Below are 22,075 nucleotides of genomic sequence, written 5' to 3'. Positions count from 1 at the left end.
ATCCAGAAGTGGAGACAGCTCCACTGCCCTGGGTGGGTGCACTGGGGAGGGGATGGGGGCTAAAGCCTGAGCCTCACCGCCCCGGATGTGGGGGCCAAAGCCTGAGCCTTGCTGCCCCGGATGTGGGGGCCAAAGCCTAAGCCTTGCAGCCCCGGATGTGGGGGCAAAAGCCTGAGCCCCGTTACCCTGGATGGGTGGGGGAGCAAAGCCAAAACCCTGTCATGCTGGGCAGAGGTCGGGGGGAAAGCCAAAGTCCAAGCCGTGCAGCACCAGGTAGGCGTTCTGTATCCTGAGCCCCACTGCCCAGGGCTGAAGCCCTCAAGCTGCGGATTTGGCCTGGGCGGTGGGGTTCAGGCTTTGGCTTTGGCTGCAAACCTCAGAAAGTCTAATGCCAGCCCTGGCAACCCCATTAAAACGGGGTTGCGACCCACTTTGGGATCCCGACCCATAGTTTGAGAACCACTGCACTAGATTATTTCGGTTGCCTGCACTGAAAGGCAATATATGTGATACATTTTTAAGGGTCTAGGACTGAGAAGTCTTTTCACCTCTCACTACTCTGATTCTATTTTTTAATTCTATTTCCCTGTCATTTAAAGGGATAAATGACAGGAAAATAGAACAAAAATGAGCTAAAAATAGTTGCAGGCAGTACATCTACCCCCAATTTCTCCTGTCAGTTTAAGAGGTGTTACAATCACAAAGTCCTAATTTTTTTATTTTTTTTTTCTGTGAAGGACTCACACAAACAAGGGAAACTGGCTGACTACCTGGGGTGCAGTAATGCTGACTATAAGCCAGCGCTGAAATGCACAAAGCAAACAAACTGAAGAAACAGGGAAAAATATTTCCCATCTAATCTTATTAAAACAACTGTAGGTAAAATTTGTCAGAGAAATGTGATTTCTAAGAACTTGTTCCTTTAGCTTTGTTTAGAAAGTATTAAGTTATTCAATATATAATGTGTTAACTGTCAGAAAAGTAGTTAAAAGGTTTCCTACACATACTTAATATTTTTTTGAGCATCCTTTATTATCTTTCTACTGTCCCTTTGTTTCTTTCATCTGTGTCTCTTTTCCCCTCATTCTTCTGTTCCCAGCCTCCAGCTCTTCTGTTGTGCTTCCTGGCTTTCTGAACTGATGTTTTTTGCAACTGTCCAGTTTAGGCTGCTCTTGCTTGAAACTTTATATTGCTGGCCTGGTAGTGTTTTCCCCACATCTTCTGTCCTTGCACAGCCTATAGCTTCTCTGGTCATTTCAGACATAAATAGCATTCATGACTGCTGCTTTATGCAATTTAAACTGTGGCTTTTTCCTCCCAGCACACACTGTTCTTAGCTATTTCAGTGGATGACTGCAATCTTGAAAATTATGCCCCTTTACAAAGATTCTGCTTATCCGGAAGTGGCTGAGAATTTTAATATCCCTAATATAAATGATGTCATGGTGGGAAGCAGGCTTTAAAAAAAATGTACCAGTTGCCTACTAGAGAGAGGCTTGAACTTACCAGCCAGAAAACAATAGAAAAAACAGATGGTAGTAAATAGAAAAGTTATGTAGAGGAGTAACAGCATCAGTGCCTCTGCTATTGCTTACAACTTTCTGATGGGCAAGACAAATGTGAAACTGATATTATCTGTTTCAGGACTGCACAAAGTTTTGAACAGCAGCGGTGAAACGGACAAGGGACTTGTTAATTTTACTCTGGCAACAACAGAAATAGTGGAACAGTCTGTCTGCCTACTAGTTCTAGCAGCTGATGGCAGGTCAGAATTTACGGGCTCTGGAGAGCCCTGTGGACTGGGGTTTGGAACCCTGTGGTCCCTGACAGTTGTACACCACAGGGAAGGAAGCTTTCCTGAGATTTCAGTAAGAAATCTTCTTTGACCTTCAGATCATTCAGTAGTTAGAGGTGATGGAACAATCAAACATGATTGGGGTGGGGGTTACATTTGCTAGAACTATAGTCATCCACAGTTAGTAGTAAATTAACTAAGAAGCTTAATTAGCAAGTTTCATTTATTTCTCAGGTGGCCTGTTGGCTGCATCAAATATTATGGTGATGAGTACGGTATAAGACCATACATAGAATAGAATAGATCCACTATTTATTATTAATAATAAAAGGAAAAATATATGTGTTTTTTGGACTCAGTATGTTGCATGGTGGACCCTGACCAATGAGAAGAGAGGAACAAATGAAAAGAAAAAGAAAAGTTGTTCCACTTGTATTATAAGGGAGGGAGGTAACTGGTTAACAAGTTACCATGGAAAGTTTATCTCCATCTTTCCTTTGGCTGTTATGGTTTTAAATTCCACTTGCCCCCAGGCTGCTTAAATCTCAGATCTCCGGAAGCCTGAATAAATGCAAGAGCAAATCCCTGACAAGCGCAGAGGAAACAGTCACGGAAGGGTTTCTTCTGAGGCAGGTGAGCAGCCTGCACTTTGCTCTGCTTTGTCAGCTGGGAGGACGTCTCTGTAGCAGCAAAGAGCGGGGAGTGCTGATCCAGGTTGAGGGTCAGGCAGGCATCAGCTGATGTGGGAAGTGGACTTTGACAGCCGCCTTTGGGGACGGAGAGAGCGCAGGCTACGTCTGCAAAGCTGTTGGTGGTGGGCACGTTCGAACAGGTGTGTGTACGCAGATGGGCATTTTGCTGCTTGCTGGGCTTTCTCCAAGTGCTTGTCATCCTGTGGCACCTGGGAAATCAATCTCCATTTCAGCCCCTTGCTTGTAGTTCTGGGCTATGGAATGACATGAACTCAGAATGGACTGATACACACACACAAGCGTGTGCTCTAGAAAGCTGCTCAGTCCAGCATTTTATACTTTGTGTGTTGTGGAGGGTGTGTGTGTGTGTCTCAAGTCAAGATCACCTTGGTGCGAATTGTGAGTGTTGACCCTTAGAACAGCACAGAACAGTTTTGGCAAAGGTGTGGGGAAGGGGAACAGATTGTAGCTTTTTGGGTGGGCAGCGGGAGAGGGTTTATTAGAACAAATTGGTGTCAGCCCCTGGTTCCGCATGCCCCTGAGTGGCTGCACAAAGGAATAAAGAGCTGAGCATATCTTAGCCTTTATAATGGGTTAGATAAAAACCCCACATCTGAGCCCCCCTGAAATCCAGATTTGGATCCAGGTTTTGTGGCTAGGGACCATTTCTTTGGCATTAGCTATAATAGAGCTGTGGGTGTCTCCAAGCGCTCCATTCTCTAGGAACATTCTTACTGTGACCTGACTCTCTGGATGTGGGGACTGATAACATTGCAAAGCGAGTGCTGTTGGTGGGTTCATTGCCCACTCTATGGCATCCGTGCAGTTTGGTTGATCAGGACTTTTGCTGTTACACCAGGCATTAAAGGGGGCAAGTGGCCAGGGGCAGACTAAAATGGTGGTGCCTCCAAATTGCTCCCAGGGCCAGTGGTGCTGCTGACAAATAAACTCCTGCAGTGGGGAGGTGGGATCCTATTTTAGGCCAGGCTGTGGGTCCTGGATCATGCCTTCATCTTCCCTGAGGTCAGGTATCTGGTCAGGACTATACAGTGTCTGAGGAGAAGGCTTTCTGAAGACCCCTCTGCAATATCCTCCCACCCCTGAAATGTACTTGTTATTTTGGAGTTGTGGGAAACATATTGCCCAAGTTACTTGCACTTGCAAGGCTGGCTTGTCTCCTCCTCCCTGCACAAGTTTCACCCATCAAGACTTGAAAAATGTGTCAGACACCTACTAGCTGTAGGACTAATTCTACTAGCTGAAAGCAGGGCCTGCTCTGGCTTTTTGCCACTCCAAGCAAAAAAAAAACAAATCTGCAAAGCGGCTGGAGCGGCAAAGCAAAAAAAATACCCTTCAGGGCAGCACAGTGGAGTGCGTGCCCCAGCTAGCAAGTGGGAGGTGGGGAGGGAGCAGGGAGGAGAGAGAGAAGTGGGGCGGCCAGGGCTTCCTTCAGCCAGGCCGCTAACCACTCGGCCCCTCCCGCCGCGCTGCCTGCCGGGAGGGCTCTTTGCCACTCCGGTCGGCGGGGAGGGAAGGACGCGGGCTGCTGGGTTTGCTGCAGACCTGGCACCGGCTGGGGCAGACGAGCCGCCACCCCCTGCAGGGTGGCTAGAGCAGTGAACAAAAAAAAAAAAGGGTGGCTGCCGCCCTAGGATTGGACAGAATCTGCTGTCCCAAGCATGAACTTGCTTGGCTGGTGCCTGGAGCCGGCCCTGGCTGAAAGTGTTCCTAACAGCAAGAGGGGTGGGGTTCTACCAGTCAGGCTGAGGGACAGTGCCCTGGTGAGAAGCCCAGCCTTCCTGTCAGCTGCTGAGGATGCTGGGATTTCTCCTAGATCCTGTCACCGGATCCTTCCTTGGGCTCCCTCTTTTGTATCATCTATGGCTAATAGATGTCTAATACATTTGAAACCACACTGCTCAAGCTGCTGAAAGGCTTCCTGTCTCTTTACCCTGAAAAGTCTTGGCTGCTATGAGGCAGGGATTCAGCTGCTCTACATTTTCCACCTGTATTTATTTTTTTCTTATTCTACGAGACTAACTGAAGTACCTGCTTTTGGTACGCTTCATAGTTTTCTGAGCCATCTTCAGCAGCAGCACTGTGTTTTGACAGTTTCACTGCAACCCACTGGGTTGTGAGTGACTGATCAATCTTGTTAATTTCTGCTTAGGGAAAGCTATGCGCAGTGAGAGAGTCCCTCTGGCTGGCTGACAGCAGACTCAGGAAGACAGCTCTGCATTAGCTCATATTTGGAAGGTTCTCTTTGCAACTGGAAAGGCAAGAAACATTGGGGTTTTTTTAAATGTAAAATTAAATTCTTCAAAGATTGTTGTTTCAGGCCACCTCACTTGCCAGGGAAAGCTTCCAGTTTTTCACTGGTGAGTGGACAAGTAGCTTTTCCATGCCCCTGGACATTGGCATCTTGAAGGGAGTCAAAGGGACATGAACTAACAGCAAAGCTGATCGGTATTATGGCATTGGAAACGTGGCAATGCACTTTGCGGGCTGACTTTGAGGTAGTTTAGATTTCATGCCCTGGGCTATCCCTTTGTTTACAGGAAGCTACAAAACTACGAAAAACTAAACCAAGGAGGAGGAGCTCCACAGCAAGATCCAGATGGATCCTTGGGTGCCCCCGGGGCAGCCCCAACCAAGAGGGAGGCATGTAGCCTGGATGGAGGGCCAGGACAGGGGGCCATGGGGCGAAGGCTACCACAGACCTCGACCCCAGTCCAGGCATAATGGTGAGAGGTATTACCACCACCAGCAGGACCTCAGAGCAGGACCTCAACTGTGGCCAGACCCATGGATGGAGTACCACCCCCCCAGCTATCCTGGCAGGCCAGGGGACCAGATCAGACCAGACTCCAGAGCAGAATATAATGAAAGCAGTTATCTCACTAGACCATATTCAAGGTAAGGTTTGAATAAAATTAAGTAACCATATGGTTCAAACTGTCCTCTGAGGGTGCTTATCTCTCCACATTCTTCTAAATAGCCAGTTATTAAAACAGGAGCTGCAGTGGCTGCTTTATTTAGGGCCATGTAACAGTTCCCATTCTAATCCCCTCTTTATGGTTATACATAACTTTCTAAAACTTTCACTTTTGGGGCTGAAATTTTCCAGGCTTGACCTCTATCCATCAGTGAATTTCTTTTGAAAATTGGAACAAATATAATTCAGCTCTTTTGAGTGCTAGGAAAGTGATACAAATATGAAGAATAATGTAACACAAATTATTGCAGCCATGTTAACTCTGCTGCAGAAACAGTGAGGGGAGGAAGGCTCAAATGTGGGATGGACACATCTTTTATTGAGGAGAAGTGGCTTTGAGTGTCCTGGCAGATACAGGTTTTGATCTGACCGAGGTATGGACCTTTGAAAATTGCACGTTGTACCTACGACGTCCACTTTGCAGCGTGTTTTTCACAAAGCTCTGCTAAGGGGTGTGAGTGAACTGTCAGGGGTTGAGGGAGAGCTCTGGGCACTTTTGGGATGCAGCAGAGAAGGGGGGCCTACTGGGAAGCCCCTTAGGAGCATAGCAGCTTCAAATACTTGCAGGAAGGAGGTTCTTTTCTCCAAATCTCCTAAATTGCTCATGAGGGTGGGTCCCTCCAGCAGAGCTCCTAGGGATATTCCAGAGGTGTTCAGCCAAACGATTCTAGAATTCCACCAAAGCTGGCAGGGCTCCAGTGGCCTCCAGAGGCTGACGCTTCTCTGTTAAGAACAGGAGGCGAAGGGAATCTGACCCCCAAACCTCCCGCTCTTGCTCCATGCTTCAGAACACTCACCCTAACCTCTGACCTTGACCTGACTGTGACCCTGCAGCTGACTATGGGGCTGATGAGATCCTGGCATTTATTTCATTGACCTCGTTTCACAACAGAGTCCCAAAGATCTCAGACTGGGATGGAATCCTAACCCGGCATTTCATTCCACACCTGATCCCTTGGCCTTTTACCTTGGAACTGATCCTGGATGGAATCTGGTGTCCTGACCCTAGATCTAGTTCTGATGCAGGACTAGTCTCCTGATCCTCTGTTTGGATCTGGATCTGAGGGCATGGGAGCTGCCCAATGCCAATGTAGTTCTGATGGAGATTCCTTTCTTTTGCTCTCCTTTTGGTTCTCCACCCTCTCTGTTTTGTATATTTGGGATTCATTTCAGGCAAGGCTATGAAGACTCCTACTGGAGCTACCCATCGCCAAGCTCTGGAGAAGACTACGCTTACAGAGGTTATCACAGACGCTCCCAAATACTGCAGCATGAGAGAGGTACTGTATGTTCCTCTAGGAAATGAAAACTACTTTGCTTGCTGTTTCTTGCTGGGTTGCCCAGTCTATTGGCAATTTCTGACAGTTCTTTTAGCATTAGTCCTATATGATGTGTCCCTTCTCTGACATACATACGTCTCTATGTCACGTTGACCAACCATGAGAGCTCCTCTGGAGGAGAGCTGGTTGTTGCCTCCTCCAGAACCAGCTACTCACCTTTCCTTGATTAGATGGGCTTTCCAAAGAGCATCCCAAGGTGTTCTCCTCCTGAGGAGCTGAATTCATTGCCTCCATTCTCAGCTCTTGAATCCTGGGCTCATGATGTGAGCACTGACTTGAGTTTGCATCTGAGAGACAGCTACAGTGGTGACATACAGGAGCATTTGAGTGCCATGTAGCAGGTGAAGCACCAAGTCGTTACTGGTCCCAAATAGTGTAGGATAATGCTAATTTCACTGCATGGTCAGAGCTAGCAGCCTGATGACATTTCTGAGCTAAAGGAAATGTGAAGGAAGAGATGTCTGTTACTGTGCATGTATTTTATAGGTGTGTATTGTATGTAGACACACACACACACAAATATGTATATCATTGTACTAACTAGGCAGAATAATTTGGAAGCAATGGAGTCGAAATGACAAATCCTGACTCAATGTTGTCCCTTTTAAAACTTCATTAATATTAATTGCACTCAAGAAAAATACTAGATCTTTATGTTGGTTTTCTCTGAGTGTGCAGATCCAAGGCACGAAGATCCTTATGGCAGGCACATGAATTACTGGGATCAGAACTACTACAGAGACTCCCGTCATGACCAGAAGACTAGCCCTTTTGGGCAGAACGATGTGACACAATACCGGTAAGGGTGATTAGAATGGGACAGGAAGAACTTAATATCTGTGCATGAGCTTTGCAAGCAAGTTTCTAACTTCCTCCTTCAAAACCTAAGCAATAACACATGATTAGATGGGGGTGTGTGGTTATGCTGTCATCCTAGATGGACTGGGATGGAATGTCTCTAGTAGCTATGTGCCGGTGAGACCCCACGCTGCACACCCTGAACCTGTTGTGGTTTGCCTAGTGAGTTGTGACCTGAGCAAGTACAGTCTCAGCTACATTGGCCCAGGCTGTTTTGTGTTACTGTGCATACATGGTTCTCGCTGGCTCTCCTGCAGCTTCCCATGGTGTCACCATTAGATCACTCTTGAAATAGCCTCTTGGGTCAGTTTCAAGGACATCCTCTACTGTATTTCAAACCTGGTGCAGCTGGGGTTCCCCCAGCTTTGCTCTGTCAGTTTGCATGGTCCGGCCCTGCTCAGTCACGTGCTCTGCAGAGCTGATTAGAGCTTTGGGCAGCAGTAGCCATATCCCCACCCTGAGCTTCCTAAGACACAGGCAGTGGGATTATGATGTGTTCATGTGGCAGGGGAGAAAGGGTTCCCTGTGCCTTATCTATGCTTAGTGTCGGGTTATCCATCCTAGCGCTTTTAGGGCCTGATCTAGTCCCTACTGAAAGACTCTCATTGACTTCAAAGGGCTTTGGATCAGGCCTCGAGATTAAAAATTGTACCAGGCAGGGACTGTGTCTGTCCAGTACCGTATACACTGACCCCACGCAGGAAACAATGATGACAGTGAATTGTGTTTCAGTGGCTTGGCCTGTTTGATTGCAGCCAGAAGAGGGCTGATGCTGAGGGACAGATTTTAAAAAGCTCTTAAGGCACCTAATGGTGCAGACAATCTCACTAGGAGCCAATCTGACTCTTCAGGGATCTAAATACCTTTAAAATCTGGCCCTTAGTACTCAGTACACAGATCTTCATCTTGGCAGGATGCAGTCAGAATCTGTGCCATTGGACTGGAAAACTACAGCTCCCTTTCTGCAGGCGACTGAGTCTGTTCTAGCAAGCTGGTTCTGTGTCTTCTCATTCCCCTTGAATAAAGAGAGGGAGTCTTCACCCCCATCTGGCAGCAGCAAACGTGCCACTGGCTTTTCACCTAGGAAAGTCATCAGTACTGGAACTTGATGAGCACATCTGCAGTGGGTTCTGTGGATGGCTCATGGCACATCTGCCCTCATGTTGGGTTGGCACTCTGTTCCCTCCCACAGCTCAAAGAGCTACAGCTCCTGTGAAGAGAGGTACATCTCTACTCTCAGGCAGGAGCAGATTGGGGAGGAATCCCAGGGGAACTGCGTGGAGGACGCCAGCTTCCAGCCATATGAGGTAATCACAGAGAGACAGATGAGTCGGAGATCTGAGGTTCTTCTGTGTGGGAGTGTTGCGTAGTTGTTAGAGCAGGGACCAGGCAGTCAGGAGGTCTGAGTTCTATCCCTGGATCTACCACCAACTCTCTGTGTGACCTTGAGCAAATGCCTTCACCTCCCATTGCCTCAATTTCCCAGTTTGCAAAATGGGGGTAGTGTTACTTCCCCACCTTCCAGCGTTGATACATTACTGTTTGCAGAGTGCTTTGAGAGCCTCACCTGGAAACATGATGGAAGGGCTATTAGTATCATTATCACAAAGTCTCCTTCTGTGGGGCTGTCACTTGCACTCCCCATGGCATCTGGAGGCAGGGCCTACCCTTGCTGCACCTAGAACTCGCTCAAAGGCTGGTTTTGGTGGGTTTCTCCACCCTCTGTTATTCTAGGACCTCTATTTTCATCCATTCCCTCCCTACACCAGGGGGCTGTCCAGCAGCATGGTTACTTGCTCCCAGAAGAGGTGGTGACAGATGCCTATGACAGAGCACTGCTTATTTCCACTAGTGACAGGAGACTCTGTCCGAGTGACTGCATTTTGCAAATGATCAAATGACAAAATGTATCTAGAAAATGCTCATTTGCTTCCTGAGGAGCAGGTGACAGCCATATGGGGTGTCTGCGTCAGATTGGTGAGAGGTGCTGGGCTAGAGCCACAGCTAATATCAACTGGTACAGCTCCACAGAAGTCAGTGGAGCTTTGTAGATTTACACCAACCCAGGAGCTGAGTCATATTGATCAAAACCGCCGGGAACAAGCAAAGCGTGACTAAAAGAGTTTTAGACCTTAAAGTGCTTGAGATCATCTCAGGGGAGGTGCTGCTGTACCACGGTCATCAGTAGGGGTGATGTGTGTCCCCCTGTGCCAGATCCGCAGAGGACACAAGCTGGTTACAGCTCTTAGCTTGAGACTAGGCAGTTTAGCTCAAGCTGGAGACACCCCTGTTGTTTGTTCTGCAGGCACTGGTCCAGTGCCAGCACTTGCCAACCTGGGCACTGTATAAATGCAACACATGTTTGTTGTGTTATGGCTCCATTTCCACACATTGCAACTCTCACCCCTCTTGCCAGTCTCCCCTCCCATCTTCCCTCAGGCCACCATTTTCTCTGCTTCCCTTTCCCCATGGCTCCTGTGGCTTCTCTTCTCCCTCAGCTCCTCGCCCCATGTGAGCTCAGCCGGCTCGTGCAGTACAAGGAATCTGGCCTCAGCTCCAGCAGCTATGAACTCAGTCAGTACATGCGTGACTCTCCCAGTCAGTACGACCCAGATCTTTCAGAAACCTGGAGTCCAGTTCAAACAGGTAGGTGTGAGGTGAGGGTACCAGGCGTCCGAGGGGAGGGCAGGCACATGCAGATGCTCTCACGGCAGGGACAGTGGGCTGTATGAGAATATGGCTGTTGCCCTCACATATGAACCTGTAAAGCATCATGGGAAGTTCCGAATGGCCATTACTGATGCTTAAGGCCAGATTTTAAAAAGCTTTAAGGCACCTAATGGTGCAGAAAATCCCATTTGGAAAGCAGCTTGTGTAAAGTACAGGGTGATGCTGGGCATCGCCCAGCAGTACTGTAAGGTGGGGGCTGGGTGATGCTGAGCATCGCCCAGCAGTACTGTAGGGCATGTCCATATAACCCAGTGTTAGATTTGGTAGGAACTTCAGTCAGCTCAGAGAAGGGCTGTTTCCCTGAATTCTGCCTGGCACAGTCTGGGGGGCCTTGGCCCCCATACCAGCTGATAGAGAAAGCTTGGTGCTGCCTGGAAGTGTGTCAGGTGCTGTCCCTAGGGTTTTCCCCCAATAACAAAGCTTGCTGAGTGGCTGTGAAAGGGCTGGCTCTGGTCTGTGTGTGCATTTGTTGCTGTTTAGAGGAAGTCTTGCTGTCCACTCCGCACCACGTGGCCCCCCAGAAGTATTCCTTCCCTCATGTGCCAGTGTGCTTTGGAGCAGGAGGCCAGCTGGTCCGAGTGTGCCCTAACTCCCCGGCTGATGGGCAGCCCGCCCTCATCGAAGTACACAGCCTGGAGGTAACCAACCACCAGCCACCTGCAACTGAAAGCTAGCATCCCATCACCCACCTGCACTGCCCCATAACCCCATTGTACCCTCCTGTCTCCCGCCTCCACTGCCCCATTACCTCACGTACCCTCCCATTTCCCCCTGTACTGCCCCATAACCCTTTGTATCCTCCCATCCCCTGCCCGTACTGCCCCATAACCCCTTTCTGCCCTCCCATCCCCCGCCCATACTGCCCCAAAACCCTTTGTACCCTCCTATCCCCTGCCTGTACTGCCCCATAACCCTTGTTCCCTCCCATCCCCCTCCCGCACTGCCCCTGTAACCCTTTGTATCCTCCCATCCCCTGCCCGTACTGCCCCATAACCCCTTTCTGCCCTCCCATCCCCCGCCCATACTGCCCCATAACCCTTTGTATCCTCCCATCCCCTGCCCGTACTGCCCCATAACCCCTTTCTGCCCTCCCATCCCCCGCCCACACTGCCTCTGTAACCCTTCGTACCCTCCCATCCCCCACCCATACTGCCCCAAAACCCTTTGTACCCTCCTATCCCCTGCCTGTACTGCCCCATAACCCTTGTTCCCTCCCATCCCCCTCCCGAACTGCCCCTGTAACCCTTTGTACCCTCCCATCCCCCGCCCATACTGCCCCAAAACGCTTTGTACCCTCCCATCCTCTGCCTGTACTGCCCCATAACCCTTGTTTTCTCCCACCCCCTGCCCGTACTGCCCCATAACCCCTTTCTGCCCTTCCATCCCCCGCCCACACCGCCTCTGTAACCCTTCGTACCCTCCCATCCCCTGCCCATACTGCCCCAAAACCCTTTGTACCCTCCTATCCCCTGCCTGTACTGCCCCATAACCCTTGTTCCCTCCCATCCCCCTCCCGCACTGCCCCTGTAACTCTTTGTACCCTCCCATCCCCCGCCCATACTGCCCCCAAACCCTTTGTACCCTCCCATCCCCTGCCCGTACTGCCCCATAACCCCTTTCTGCCCTCCCATCCCCCGCCCACACTGCCTCTGTAACCCTTCGTACCCTCCCATCCCCCGTCCATACTGCCCCAAAACCCTTTGTACCCTCCTATCCCCTGCTTGTACTACCCCATAACCCTTGTTCCCTCCCATCCCCCTCCCACACTGCCCCTGTAACCCTTCGTACCGTCTCATCCCCCGCCCATACTGCCCCAAAACCCTTTGTACCCTCCCATCCCCTGCTCATACTACCCTGTGACCCTTCATACCCTCCTATTCCCTGCCCGTACTGCCCCATAACCTTTGTTCCCTCCCATCCCCTGCCGTACTGCCCCATAACCCTTGTTCCCTCCCATCCCCCTCCCGCACTGCCCCTATAACCCTTTGTACTCTCCCATCCCCTGCCCGCACTGCCCCGTAACCCTTTGTGCCCTCCAATCTCCCGCCCGCACTGCCCCTGTAACCCTTCGTACCCTCCCATCCCCCACCTGTACTGCCCCCAAACCCTTGTTCCCTCCCATCCCCTGCCCGCACTGCCCCTTTAATCCTGAGGGTGCCAGATTGAGGGACCTGAGTTTTGTGCCATCTCTCCAGTTCCCTGAGCAGTGCCAGCTCCCTTCCCGCCCATGTCTCACTGTTGAAAACAGTTCTATGGTAAAGTGCAGCAGGATCCACACAGACCAGTTAAAGAACAACATGTTACTTTTCTTTAGAAATAAATCCCCCCCCCCACCCCATGGAGACATGCCCTTAGGAACTAGCCATACCTTAAGGTGACTAAGACTTTAGGGTTGAGTAGTGTCCTTAACCTGGACTCAAGAGGACATTGTGTGCACCTTCACAGCGGGCTGCATGTTTTGCCGGCATGCTCTGCCATCGTAAAATGGAATAACCCAAATCTGTGGTTGAACTCTGCTCTGGAGCCCTTGGCCATAGCATGGATGGAGGGATCTCACACAGGAGTAGGGCCATTCTGGTTCTTACAGTTCCTTGAACAAGACACTGAGACCCAGTTCCAGGTTCTGCACAGATTGCTTTTATTGGCAAATTCCCTATGTGAGTGACCTGGATTGGCTCTTGTACGCTGTAACCATCCAAATGCCTGGTCCCACTGGGCCAGAGGCCTTGGAGTCACAACTCTCTTCTTAGGGGACAATTTGAGGAAGCATCTGGTGGCTAGGGCATGGGCATGGGTCTTGTGAGACCTGGGCTCAAGTCCCTGCTCTGCCACAGACGTCCTGTGTGACCCTGGGCAAGTCCCCTAGCTGCTCTGTGCCTCAGTTCCTTATATGTGCTGGGGGGTAATAGCCCTGCCCTGCCTGCCAGGGGTGGTGGGAGGATAAATACATTAAAGAGAGCAGTGATGGGGGCCATATAAGCATCTTGGATAGATTGTGTTCCCCGGCATCTGACCCTCTTTTCCCCTCTGAGCTGGAGCCTTCTCCCTCTCAAAGGACTGCAATTGTAGGAGCCAGATCCCATTGTAAAAGGCAATTGCTTTTTATAAGTGTGTGGATCAAGGTGGTAAACACGTCAGTGCATATGCTCCGAGATAACACGTATGCCCAAAGATGGCTTTGAGAAAAGCATCCCCAGTACTACTAAAGCCTTTGCCAAAGCACTTTAGCTTTCAGGCAGGGCCTTGGTCACAGTCTCTGCTCTTGCCTCCTAGGTAATCCTTCATGACACCAAAGAGCAGGAGGAGATGCGAGCCTTCCCAGGGCCTCTGGTCAGGTACAATGCCATTGGAGGTGTGCAGTAAACCATGGCCCTTATCAGCATTCCTTTCTGTCCCAGAATTCCGCTTCTCTCCAGGCTGCTACACACACAGCTTGACCATTAGAGGAGGATATGGTCACCTGGAATTAGAGATGAGCCCAAGCTGTGTAATTTGGATTCATGTTTCAAACTCCCCAAAGCCTCAGGGTGTTCAGGCCCAAGGTTTTGGTTAGGCCCTTTGTAAAGATAAGGACCATTGACAAAGTCCAGGTCCAGATTCAGAAATTTGCATGTGGTTGGTTGGATCTCTGGGTTTGCTCTATTGGAATGCTCAGAGAACATTGTTTGACTGTTATTTCGTAACCAAGTCCAGGGAAACCCGGGTTGTAAGAGTTCATGGGTGGAGGGATAGCTCAGTGGTTTGAGCATTGGCCTGCTAAACCCATGGTTATGAATTCAATCCTTGAGGGGGCCACTTAGGGATCTGGGGCAAAATCTGTACTTGGTCCTGCTAGTGAAGGCAGGGGGCTGGATTTGATGACCTTTCAAGGTCCCTTCCAGTTCTATGAGATAGGTATATCTCCATATATTAAAGAAGGGCTTGTGGAACATCCACAATCTTTGTACAACCAGTGGTTTGGATGAGCAGGCGTTTCAGTCTTCTCACGTTCTGCAGGACTGAAGCCTGATGTTGTGCTCCTTGGGAGCTGAGCTTCAGTAAATGTAGACCTGGGGAACATCTTCCTTCAACCCATCATGTTCAATCAGGTTTGCTCTGCATCACATTGCTTATACTGAGATGCCATTCAGTCACTCATGAGAAAAGCTGAGAGATAAAACAGGCCTACTTAAAAGAAAAAAAGCAATGAAGTTACAAAAAGCATTGAGCAAGCACAGATGCCTGGATTGGAAGTCTGAGGATCAGAGGTTAATAGCACAGTAGAAGGAGACAATATTAGTGGAGTGGCATTGTAGGTGCTAGAGTCCAATTGACTGTGATGTTCTCTACAGATAGATTGATCTGGATCAGGTTTAAAATGTCACAGGTGCACAAAGAAGGGATTTCGGATACATTCTAAATCTTTGTGGCTTGGCCATCTGCAAATGGGAATCGTAATAACCAGCCTTATTACATGTTTTGTCTGACGGATGCATAGTGGTGTTACTGATATGCATGTGAGCGTCTCCGATTTTCTATCTCTCCTTGAATAATTTTCTGGAGTCCTCCACATAATTCACAGAGTCCTAGGAATTCTCCCTTATGCTGTTAAGGATGTCCTGCCTGCACTTGTCAACACCCTCTTTCTTGTTCCTGCAGGGAGGATTTGCACAAGGTGGATGTGATGACATTTTGCCAGCGCAAAGTGGCCATGAGCTGCAATTTGGAGACTGAGAGAGGCAGAGATTCAGCCCTGCTCTGGAAACTCTTAGTCCTCCTTTGCCGGCAGAATGGGGTGTGTGTTCTTCATGCACTGTGATGTGTGCCAATCCTTATGAGTCTTTTTGGTTCAGTTAAGGATGGCTTGTTGTGAGAATCCCTTTTGTGTGTCTGAAGCAGCCAGGTGCTGCTGTGGGGGATCTTAAATGCATCTCACTCCCTCATTAATGCTGACCACTTCAGTGTGGCCTAAAGCACCAGGTACATGGAAGACACACCTCTCCAGGGCTGCTTCCCAAACTAGGTGCAGCACCTTTGAAATACCAATGTTCCAATGGAACAGCAGCACCTAAAGGGACACTGTCAATTTAATTTAGGAGCCAACGTTTCTGTCCAGAAGGAGATTAGTGTCTCAAACCCAATCTGCGGGAGGTCTGGCACAGAATATTAGAAGGAATCAGCACCAGACCACTGAGATCTCTAAAGTTTGATTTTTGCTATTATGTCCCTTGTTGATCACTCATTGCCTTGACTTTCTCTCCACTAACATTATTTGTGATTAAGAATAGACTCTTCAATGACACTCACTAGGATGAAAATCATATGAGCCACCGATCCTCATGCTTCAGGGAATAGATTGACCAGAAGTGGTGGGTCAGGAAGGAATTACTCCCCATAGTATGGTAATATTTGGTGTGGTGCATTTGGGGGGATTTATACCTACCTCCGTATTATGGAGTGTTGTTCACTGGCCAAAGCTGGATACCACTGGTCTGTTCTAAGATGATAGTTCTCATGTTCCTCCATTTCCCTGTCCAGTCCATGGTGGGCTCAGACACAGCTGAGCTGCTGATGCAAGACTGCAAGCGCCTGGAGAAGTATAAAAGGCAAGACCCAATAGCCAATCTGATCAACTTGACTGATGAAGAGTGGCCAGTGCAGGGCTCCGGGACACTAGACCTCCTCACTGGGGAGATCCCACCCAGTCTGGAGACACCAGAGCAGAGAGTGGAGAAATTCACCAAGCTCCTCTTCTATGGCAGAAAGAAAGTAAGTAGGGTGCATGCACACTTGTGTCCAGAGACTCCCCACTGCTCCCTTGCTAATGTTTTCACTGCCTGCAGAGGAGAAGGTGGGTTTTCCAGGTCCATGAACCCCTCCCTGTAATTGATTGGGCAGGCATCTGAACAACACAGGTCTCATTTTCCCACGGGTGCTGGCAGTGATACCTCCACAGTGCTCCTGTAACTCTCACTGGCTCAGAGAACCAGAGAATTGGGCTCAGGTCTTTCTCTGACTGCAGTGTGGAGTCTATTTCTAATCCTCCCTTGGCCCAGTCTAACACTTGCTTGTCTTTTAAAGAGGGCTCTAATGGGTGGTAGTGGCTAAGGAAGGTCCCTGTGTCACCATGCCTTAGGGGGTCACCACTGAGACTACCAAATTCAGGACAAGCTGCTGGGAAAAAGGGAAGACATACCCCAAAATTGGTGGTTATTCTTCTATGAGATATACCAATCCAGGAACAAAAGTAAACTTCTGTCTCACCACACTGCCTAACAAGAAGTCAGAAATGCAGCCTTCTTAGGTATTCCTGTCCTGGATTCAACACCCAGACACTAGACTTAATGATGAGTGGTTATTTAAAACCAGTTTCATCAAACAAAAGGTTCTTCTGATCCCAAAGGACCAGCCACATACCCAGATCAATATATAACTCAGATCTTACCCAATAATCACGCTGTTGCCAATCTATTAGTATCCCAAAATCTAAAGGTTAATTTATAAAAAAGAAAAAAAGAAAAGTGAGAGTTAAAATTGGTTAAAGGAATCAAATACATATGACAATTGCAAAGTTCTTGGATCAGGCTTGTAGCAGTGATGGAATTAAATTTCTGGCTTGTTAAGTCTATGATTGCTTCCAAATCATTGGAAGGTCCTCAGTCCCTTGGTTAGAATGCTCCCATTAGTATAAGTCCATAGTCCAGAGGTCTGAGCAGGAAAGTGGCAAAATGCAGAGGTTTCAAGGGCCTTTTATAGCTTCTGCCAAGTGAAGGGAAACCCATTATTCTAGTTTGTGGAAAATTACAGGTAACAAGATGGAGTTTGGAGTCACATGGGCAAGTCACAATACTGCATGCTTTGCTTAGTCACAGCAGAGGCACTTACCCATACTCTAGTTAGAATGTCCCCAGAAAAGTTCATTAAGTGTAGATAGGTGTCTTCCATGGTCCACTGTAAGTTGAGTGTTCTTTGATGCGCCATTCAACTTGAATAGTTCCTTCACAATGTGCTGGCTAAATACCTTGTTACCACAGGAGCAAACATTTGAAATACAAGTACATAGTTAATAATCATAACTTCAGATATAAAATGATACATGCATACAAATAGCATAATCATATTTAGCAAATCATAACCTTTCCATAGACACCTTACTTGACATACTTTATACAAGATTTGTTGCAATTATATAATAGCAGTAACAACAATGATCTGTATGGTCATATTTTAATCAGATAGTGTCACACCCTGTTTGTGGAATTAACCCCTGAATCTGCATTAGGGCAGAAATGTCCCACTGTTGCTCACACTAGGGGCATCAGCACCACTGATGATAGCAATTGCAGGAGCTCTGCTGTCGATAACTAGCATGACCGCTAAGCCTGATTGGGGTGGGGTCTAATATACACAACAGGGGTGCTGGAACAATTTGTATAATGGGGGTGCTGAGAGCCATTGAACCAAACTGTAAAACCTGTGTGTGAAGGAAGTCACTTCAAGCCAGGGGATGTGGCAACCTCTCTAGCACCCCCTAGTTCCAGCTCTTTTGGGGCACAATATTCCAAACCATAATGGCCAAGGACGACTCATCTAAGAGTTCCTGCGTTTGCTATCACAGTTGGAGCTGAACCGGTGGTAGCAATGGTGGGAGGGAAAACCTCTAGTTCAGAGAAGGCTTTAGTGCCCAGTCTAGAATTCTGACTTGTGGCATTAAGTACTAATAGGCAGCCTGCAGCTTGCAGTCAATGGGACAGAACTAATACTTTTGTACAGGTAGGAATAAACATAAGGCGGCCTGGGTGATGGAGAATAATTTCTCTAAGATGGCTCCAGATGGGTAAACCCAACAGTCATATCATCCATTGCAGGCTTGAGCTGGCCCCACGTTTGGGGGGACATATTACACCCATGGAAAAAAATCAATTCATTTCTCACGAGCCCGGCTCCCTGCAGCTGGGTGGAAGCCCTAGGCCAGTGGAATCAGGCTGTAGGTCCCATGCTAGACCTTGGAAAGTCAGGACCTTCCTTTCACAGCAGTGGGAGAGATCGAGAAATGGTAACAGGACAATTTTTTTTTCTCCTGGCTGTAGGAAGCCCTGGACTGGGCCATGAGAAGCCAGCTGTGGGGTCATGCCCTATTCCTGTCAAGCAAGATGGACCGGAGGACCTACAGCTGGGTTCTGTCTGGGTGGGTAGGAGCTGCCAGAGCATGGTGCTCAAGAACCCTTCACATGATTGGCCCCCTCCCCTGCTTCATAGCTGCATAACATACCTGTTGAGTCTCCTGCGTTGTCCGTACCTCACACAACCTGAACCCTTGGATGGAGGATTTCTGCTGTTTGTCTCTCCCTACCTTGGAGATGAGCAAGGGGTTTGGGCTCACCTGTCAATCTCTCTTAGGTACTTACGTGGCCCCCTCGCAGCCATATCTGAAGGCTGCACATTCTTTAATGTATTTATCCTCACACACCCTGTAAGGTAGGGAAGTGTTATCTACATGTTACAGAGGAGGAACTAAGGCACAAGGAGGCTAAGTGAGTTTCCCAAAGTCATAGAGGAAGTTTAGCAGAGCAGAAATTGAACCCAGACCTTACATGTAGTAGCTAATGTTCTAATCACTGGCTGGCCCTTCCTTCCTGTCAGCATAACGGCTCCGTCTCTCTGCTCTCGGTTTGCAGGTTCACCAGCACGCTGGCTCTCAACGACCCCCTGCAGACTTTCTTCCAGCTCATGTCCGGAAGGATACCTCAGGCAGCTCTGGTACTGAATGGAAAAGCATCTAGCTCCCTCCCCTCCCTCAACACCTTGTGTTGGTGTGGGGTAGGAGAGCGGGCCTCAGTGGCACTCTGCAGTGCTTCTTAGGATGATGTCTCAGTATCATCAATTTGTCCTTTAGGATGTTCACTGCAGTGAACAGCAAAGTAATTGGCCATTTTTCACTGTGCTGCTAATCTGTCCACCTGCTGCCACCTCCCAGAGGGCATCAGGGTCCCTGCCTATTTGTGTTTGCCCCATGAGATTGAGGTAACCATATCCTGGTGCGGAGATGCGTTTGCATGTGCATGTCCGGACGCTGCCTCGATACATAGTGACCCAATATCATCACGTGCCAATGCAACATCGTAAGGCAGCACAGTGAACAGTTGGACTCTTTTAACTGTCTGGCTTACAGGGACAGGACAGATTTGTGCAAAAGGGACTGTTCTGTGAATATGGGATTGGTGACAACCCCAGTATGACCTAGTGACCCCTGCTAGCACCAGCACAGTGCCATTTCTCTATAGGAATCTGATACAGCGGGGATGTAGCATAAGAACCTAGTGCACTATGTAGGATTACATACTGTGGTGGCACAGGGTGGGGGAGGCATGGAGCTGACTTGTGGAAGGTTTCTGTGGAAGCATGAAAGAACACAGAGGCCTGGAATTTGGGGGGACATGGAAAGCTCAGGCTGACAGAGGGAATGCAGGGAGGCTGAGGTGGCCCGGCTCAGGTGATTGGAGTGGAGGTTGACCCAGAGGCATGATGCTAGGTGAACGTTTTTGGTTAGTCGGCATAAACTAATTGCCATTAAATTGGCTTCTTGCAGAAGGCACAAACTGCCAGGCAGCATTTGTGAAGCCAGAGCCAGAAGCAGGAGAAGAGAAATGCACTATAGCTTTTCTGCCTCCTCTGCCTTTAGGTCTCACTTGAACAGACATAGTCACCTCATTTCTTTATTCATGGACAATGTTCCTTCCCTTGTGACGCTCTAATAGCTCTCTACCTAGTAAAGGCCAGATCAAGGAGCTAAAGCAGCCAAACTATCCATTCATCTTTCTTTGTTTCTGCTTCCAGTGCGGTGGGGATGGCAGGTGGGGAGACTGGAGACCACACCTGGCAGTGATGCTTTCCAACCAGGTTGGGAACACTGAGCTGAACCACCGGGCCATCATCGCCATGGGAGACACCTTGGGTGAGGAGAGGTGATGACTAGGCCCAGCTGAGCGGCTCACACTTAGTGTCAGATAGGACGCCCCATTGTGCTCACACTTTTAGCGTACTCCATTACAGAAGGTGGAGGATGGCGACTTAATGGCTAAAGCTGCTCCCGGGTTCAAAACCACCCTGATGGAAATAAGTTTAGTCTTGGTTCTGTCCCCACTGTAGAGCCATCCACATCACTTTCACCACCTCACACAGCTTGGCCTCCCTGGGAGTGTGCGCTGAGCATCCACTTGGAGTGTCATCTTGCTCATTGCAGACCAGCGGTTGGGATCATTGGTGGTGCACAGCTGGAAAGTTCCTACTACTGCTACCTGGGAAAAGAGGAGCTCAGATATTTAAATTCCAGTTGCAATAAGATTTGTTGCCACGAAATAGATACTCAGAAATGTACAGGTCACTCAGAAATGTACAGGTCAACATTTTCTGATGTGGATGGCTAAAGTTAGACACCTAAATTAGAAAAGGGCCTTTCTGAGACACTGAGCACACAGAGTTCCCGCTGGCCCAGGCTTCCTTCCTGCAGAAACCAAGTTCAGTTCTTTAATTTTTGTCTATGTGTATGGACCCTGACATATACTTCAGTGGGGCAGAGAGAGGCTATGTGAGAACGGGTGGCTGACAAGGTGCCTGCAGGGTAAGGGGAGCACACCTAGGAATAGTGGGATGCCTGGCTATCTGCTCTGCTCTCTTGGCCAGCCTGGATGTGTGTCTGTGGAATTGGTGGTGTGAGTGGATATCTGCTCAGCTCTCTTGGCTAGCTTGGGCTTGTGCTGCTTGCATGCAGTTAGGAGTGAGTTTGCATCATGCAGTGGTTTAAATGGGTGCAGTTCATGCTGTTGTGAACTCACTGCCCACCATGAAGGAACTATGAGTTGGGGCCACTTGCATACATTGAGAAAGTTACTGGCTGCCTTCTCACCCCTGAGCCATCAGATGCCAGCCACTGGTCTCTCCTGCCCCTGCATAGGTCATTCTGGGGGACTGGTGCAGCAGTCTTGTCTCTTGTGAATTCCCTACACTGTGACCCTGGGGTGCTGCTGCTGTCTTCGCTCTTTGCTTCCAAGCTGAACAACCCTTTATTGCCTCTTTAGCTCAGCCCCATGACTGTATTATTAAATTACTGCACAGCTTCTATTAAAGTGCTGTAAGATGCCTTGGCAGCACCAGGGGCTATGTAAGCTGTTGTGAACAGATGTGTATGTTTGTGAGTCTTGACAAGATTGTGCATCTGCTCCTTTCCATGTAATTGTGTAGTGTATGCAATTGTGACTGCGTGTCTGTGCACTTGTGCCCACAGGCCAGTATCTGCATGCATACCCTTGCCCATGCACCTTTGTGCCTGGCTATCTTTAACACAACGAGCCAACATGTTCCGGGGCAATGTAATGTGTGTGTAGATGTACAGCAGTATATGTGCTGACATGGGTGTAAGTAACTGTATGAAGACAGGTGTGCAGTGTGGTAGGGAAAGAAACGGGACTACTGCTCTGCCTTGCACGCTCAGTCAGATAATAGACACTTTATACTCCTGCTGGTGAAATATCCTGTTCGCAGGCTCTGAAATACATACCTCTGCCCTAGTGCATGAGTCACAGATATGGCTGACAGAGAGACTTAATTGGCTTATTCTTAGTGCCAGTTATGTGGTGACAATGGTAGAAAGCCTTGCCACAGATTCTGCTACACTGAAACATCCTGA

General features: G+C 48.8%; 1 protein-coding gene across 6 annotated transcripts in view; it reads left to right on the top strand.

Annotated features, from left to right (window-relative positions):
• LOC115656347 (protein transport protein Sec16B-like) overlaps positions 1–22,075 on the top strand; it is a 48,669-nt gene that overhangs the window by 1,558 nt on the left and 25,036 nt on the right. For 4 of the 6 annotated variants that reach the window (XM_030572922.1, XM_030572921.1, XM_030572919.1 and 1 more), the window contains exons 2-13: positions 5,046–5,403; positions 6,656–6,762; positions 7,470–7,621; positions 8,873–8,987; positions 10,179–10,326; positions 10,891–11,048; positions 13,684–13,745; positions 15,049–15,184; positions 15,928–16,158; positions 18,480–18,577; positions 19,068–19,149; positions 20,227–20,344. In XM_030572922.1, coding sequence (XP_030428782.1) covers positions 5,229–5,403; positions 6,656–6,762; positions 7,470–7,621; positions 8,873–8,987; positions 10,179–10,326; positions 10,891–11,048; positions 13,684–13,745; positions 15,049–15,184; positions 15,928–16,158; positions 18,480–18,577; positions 19,068–19,149; positions 20,227–20,344 — 1,582 coding nt within the window. In that variant the 5' untranslated portion in view covers positions 5,046–5,228. The remainder of the gene's footprint in view (positions 1–5,045; positions 5,404–6,655; positions 6,763–7,469; positions 7,622–8,872; positions 8,988–10,178; positions 10,327–10,890; positions 11,049–13,683; positions 13,746–15,048; positions 15,185–15,927; positions 16,159–18,479; positions 18,578–19,067; positions 19,150–20,226; positions 20,345–22,075) is intronic. The other 2 variants (XM_030572924.1, XM_030572923.1) reach the window with 1 other exon arrangement.

Source organism: Gopherus evgoodei, chromosome 8, assembly GCF_007399415.2.
Source record: "Gopherus evgoodei ecotype Sinaloan lineage chromosome 8, rGopEvg1_v1.p, whole genome shotgun sequence".
Taxonomy (NCBI): domain Eukaryota; kingdom Metazoa; phylum Chordata; order Testudines; family Testudinidae; genus Gopherus; species Gopherus evgoodei.
Note: the sequence above shows the minus strand (reverse complement) of the source record. Positions and strands in the feature narration are given on the sequence as shown.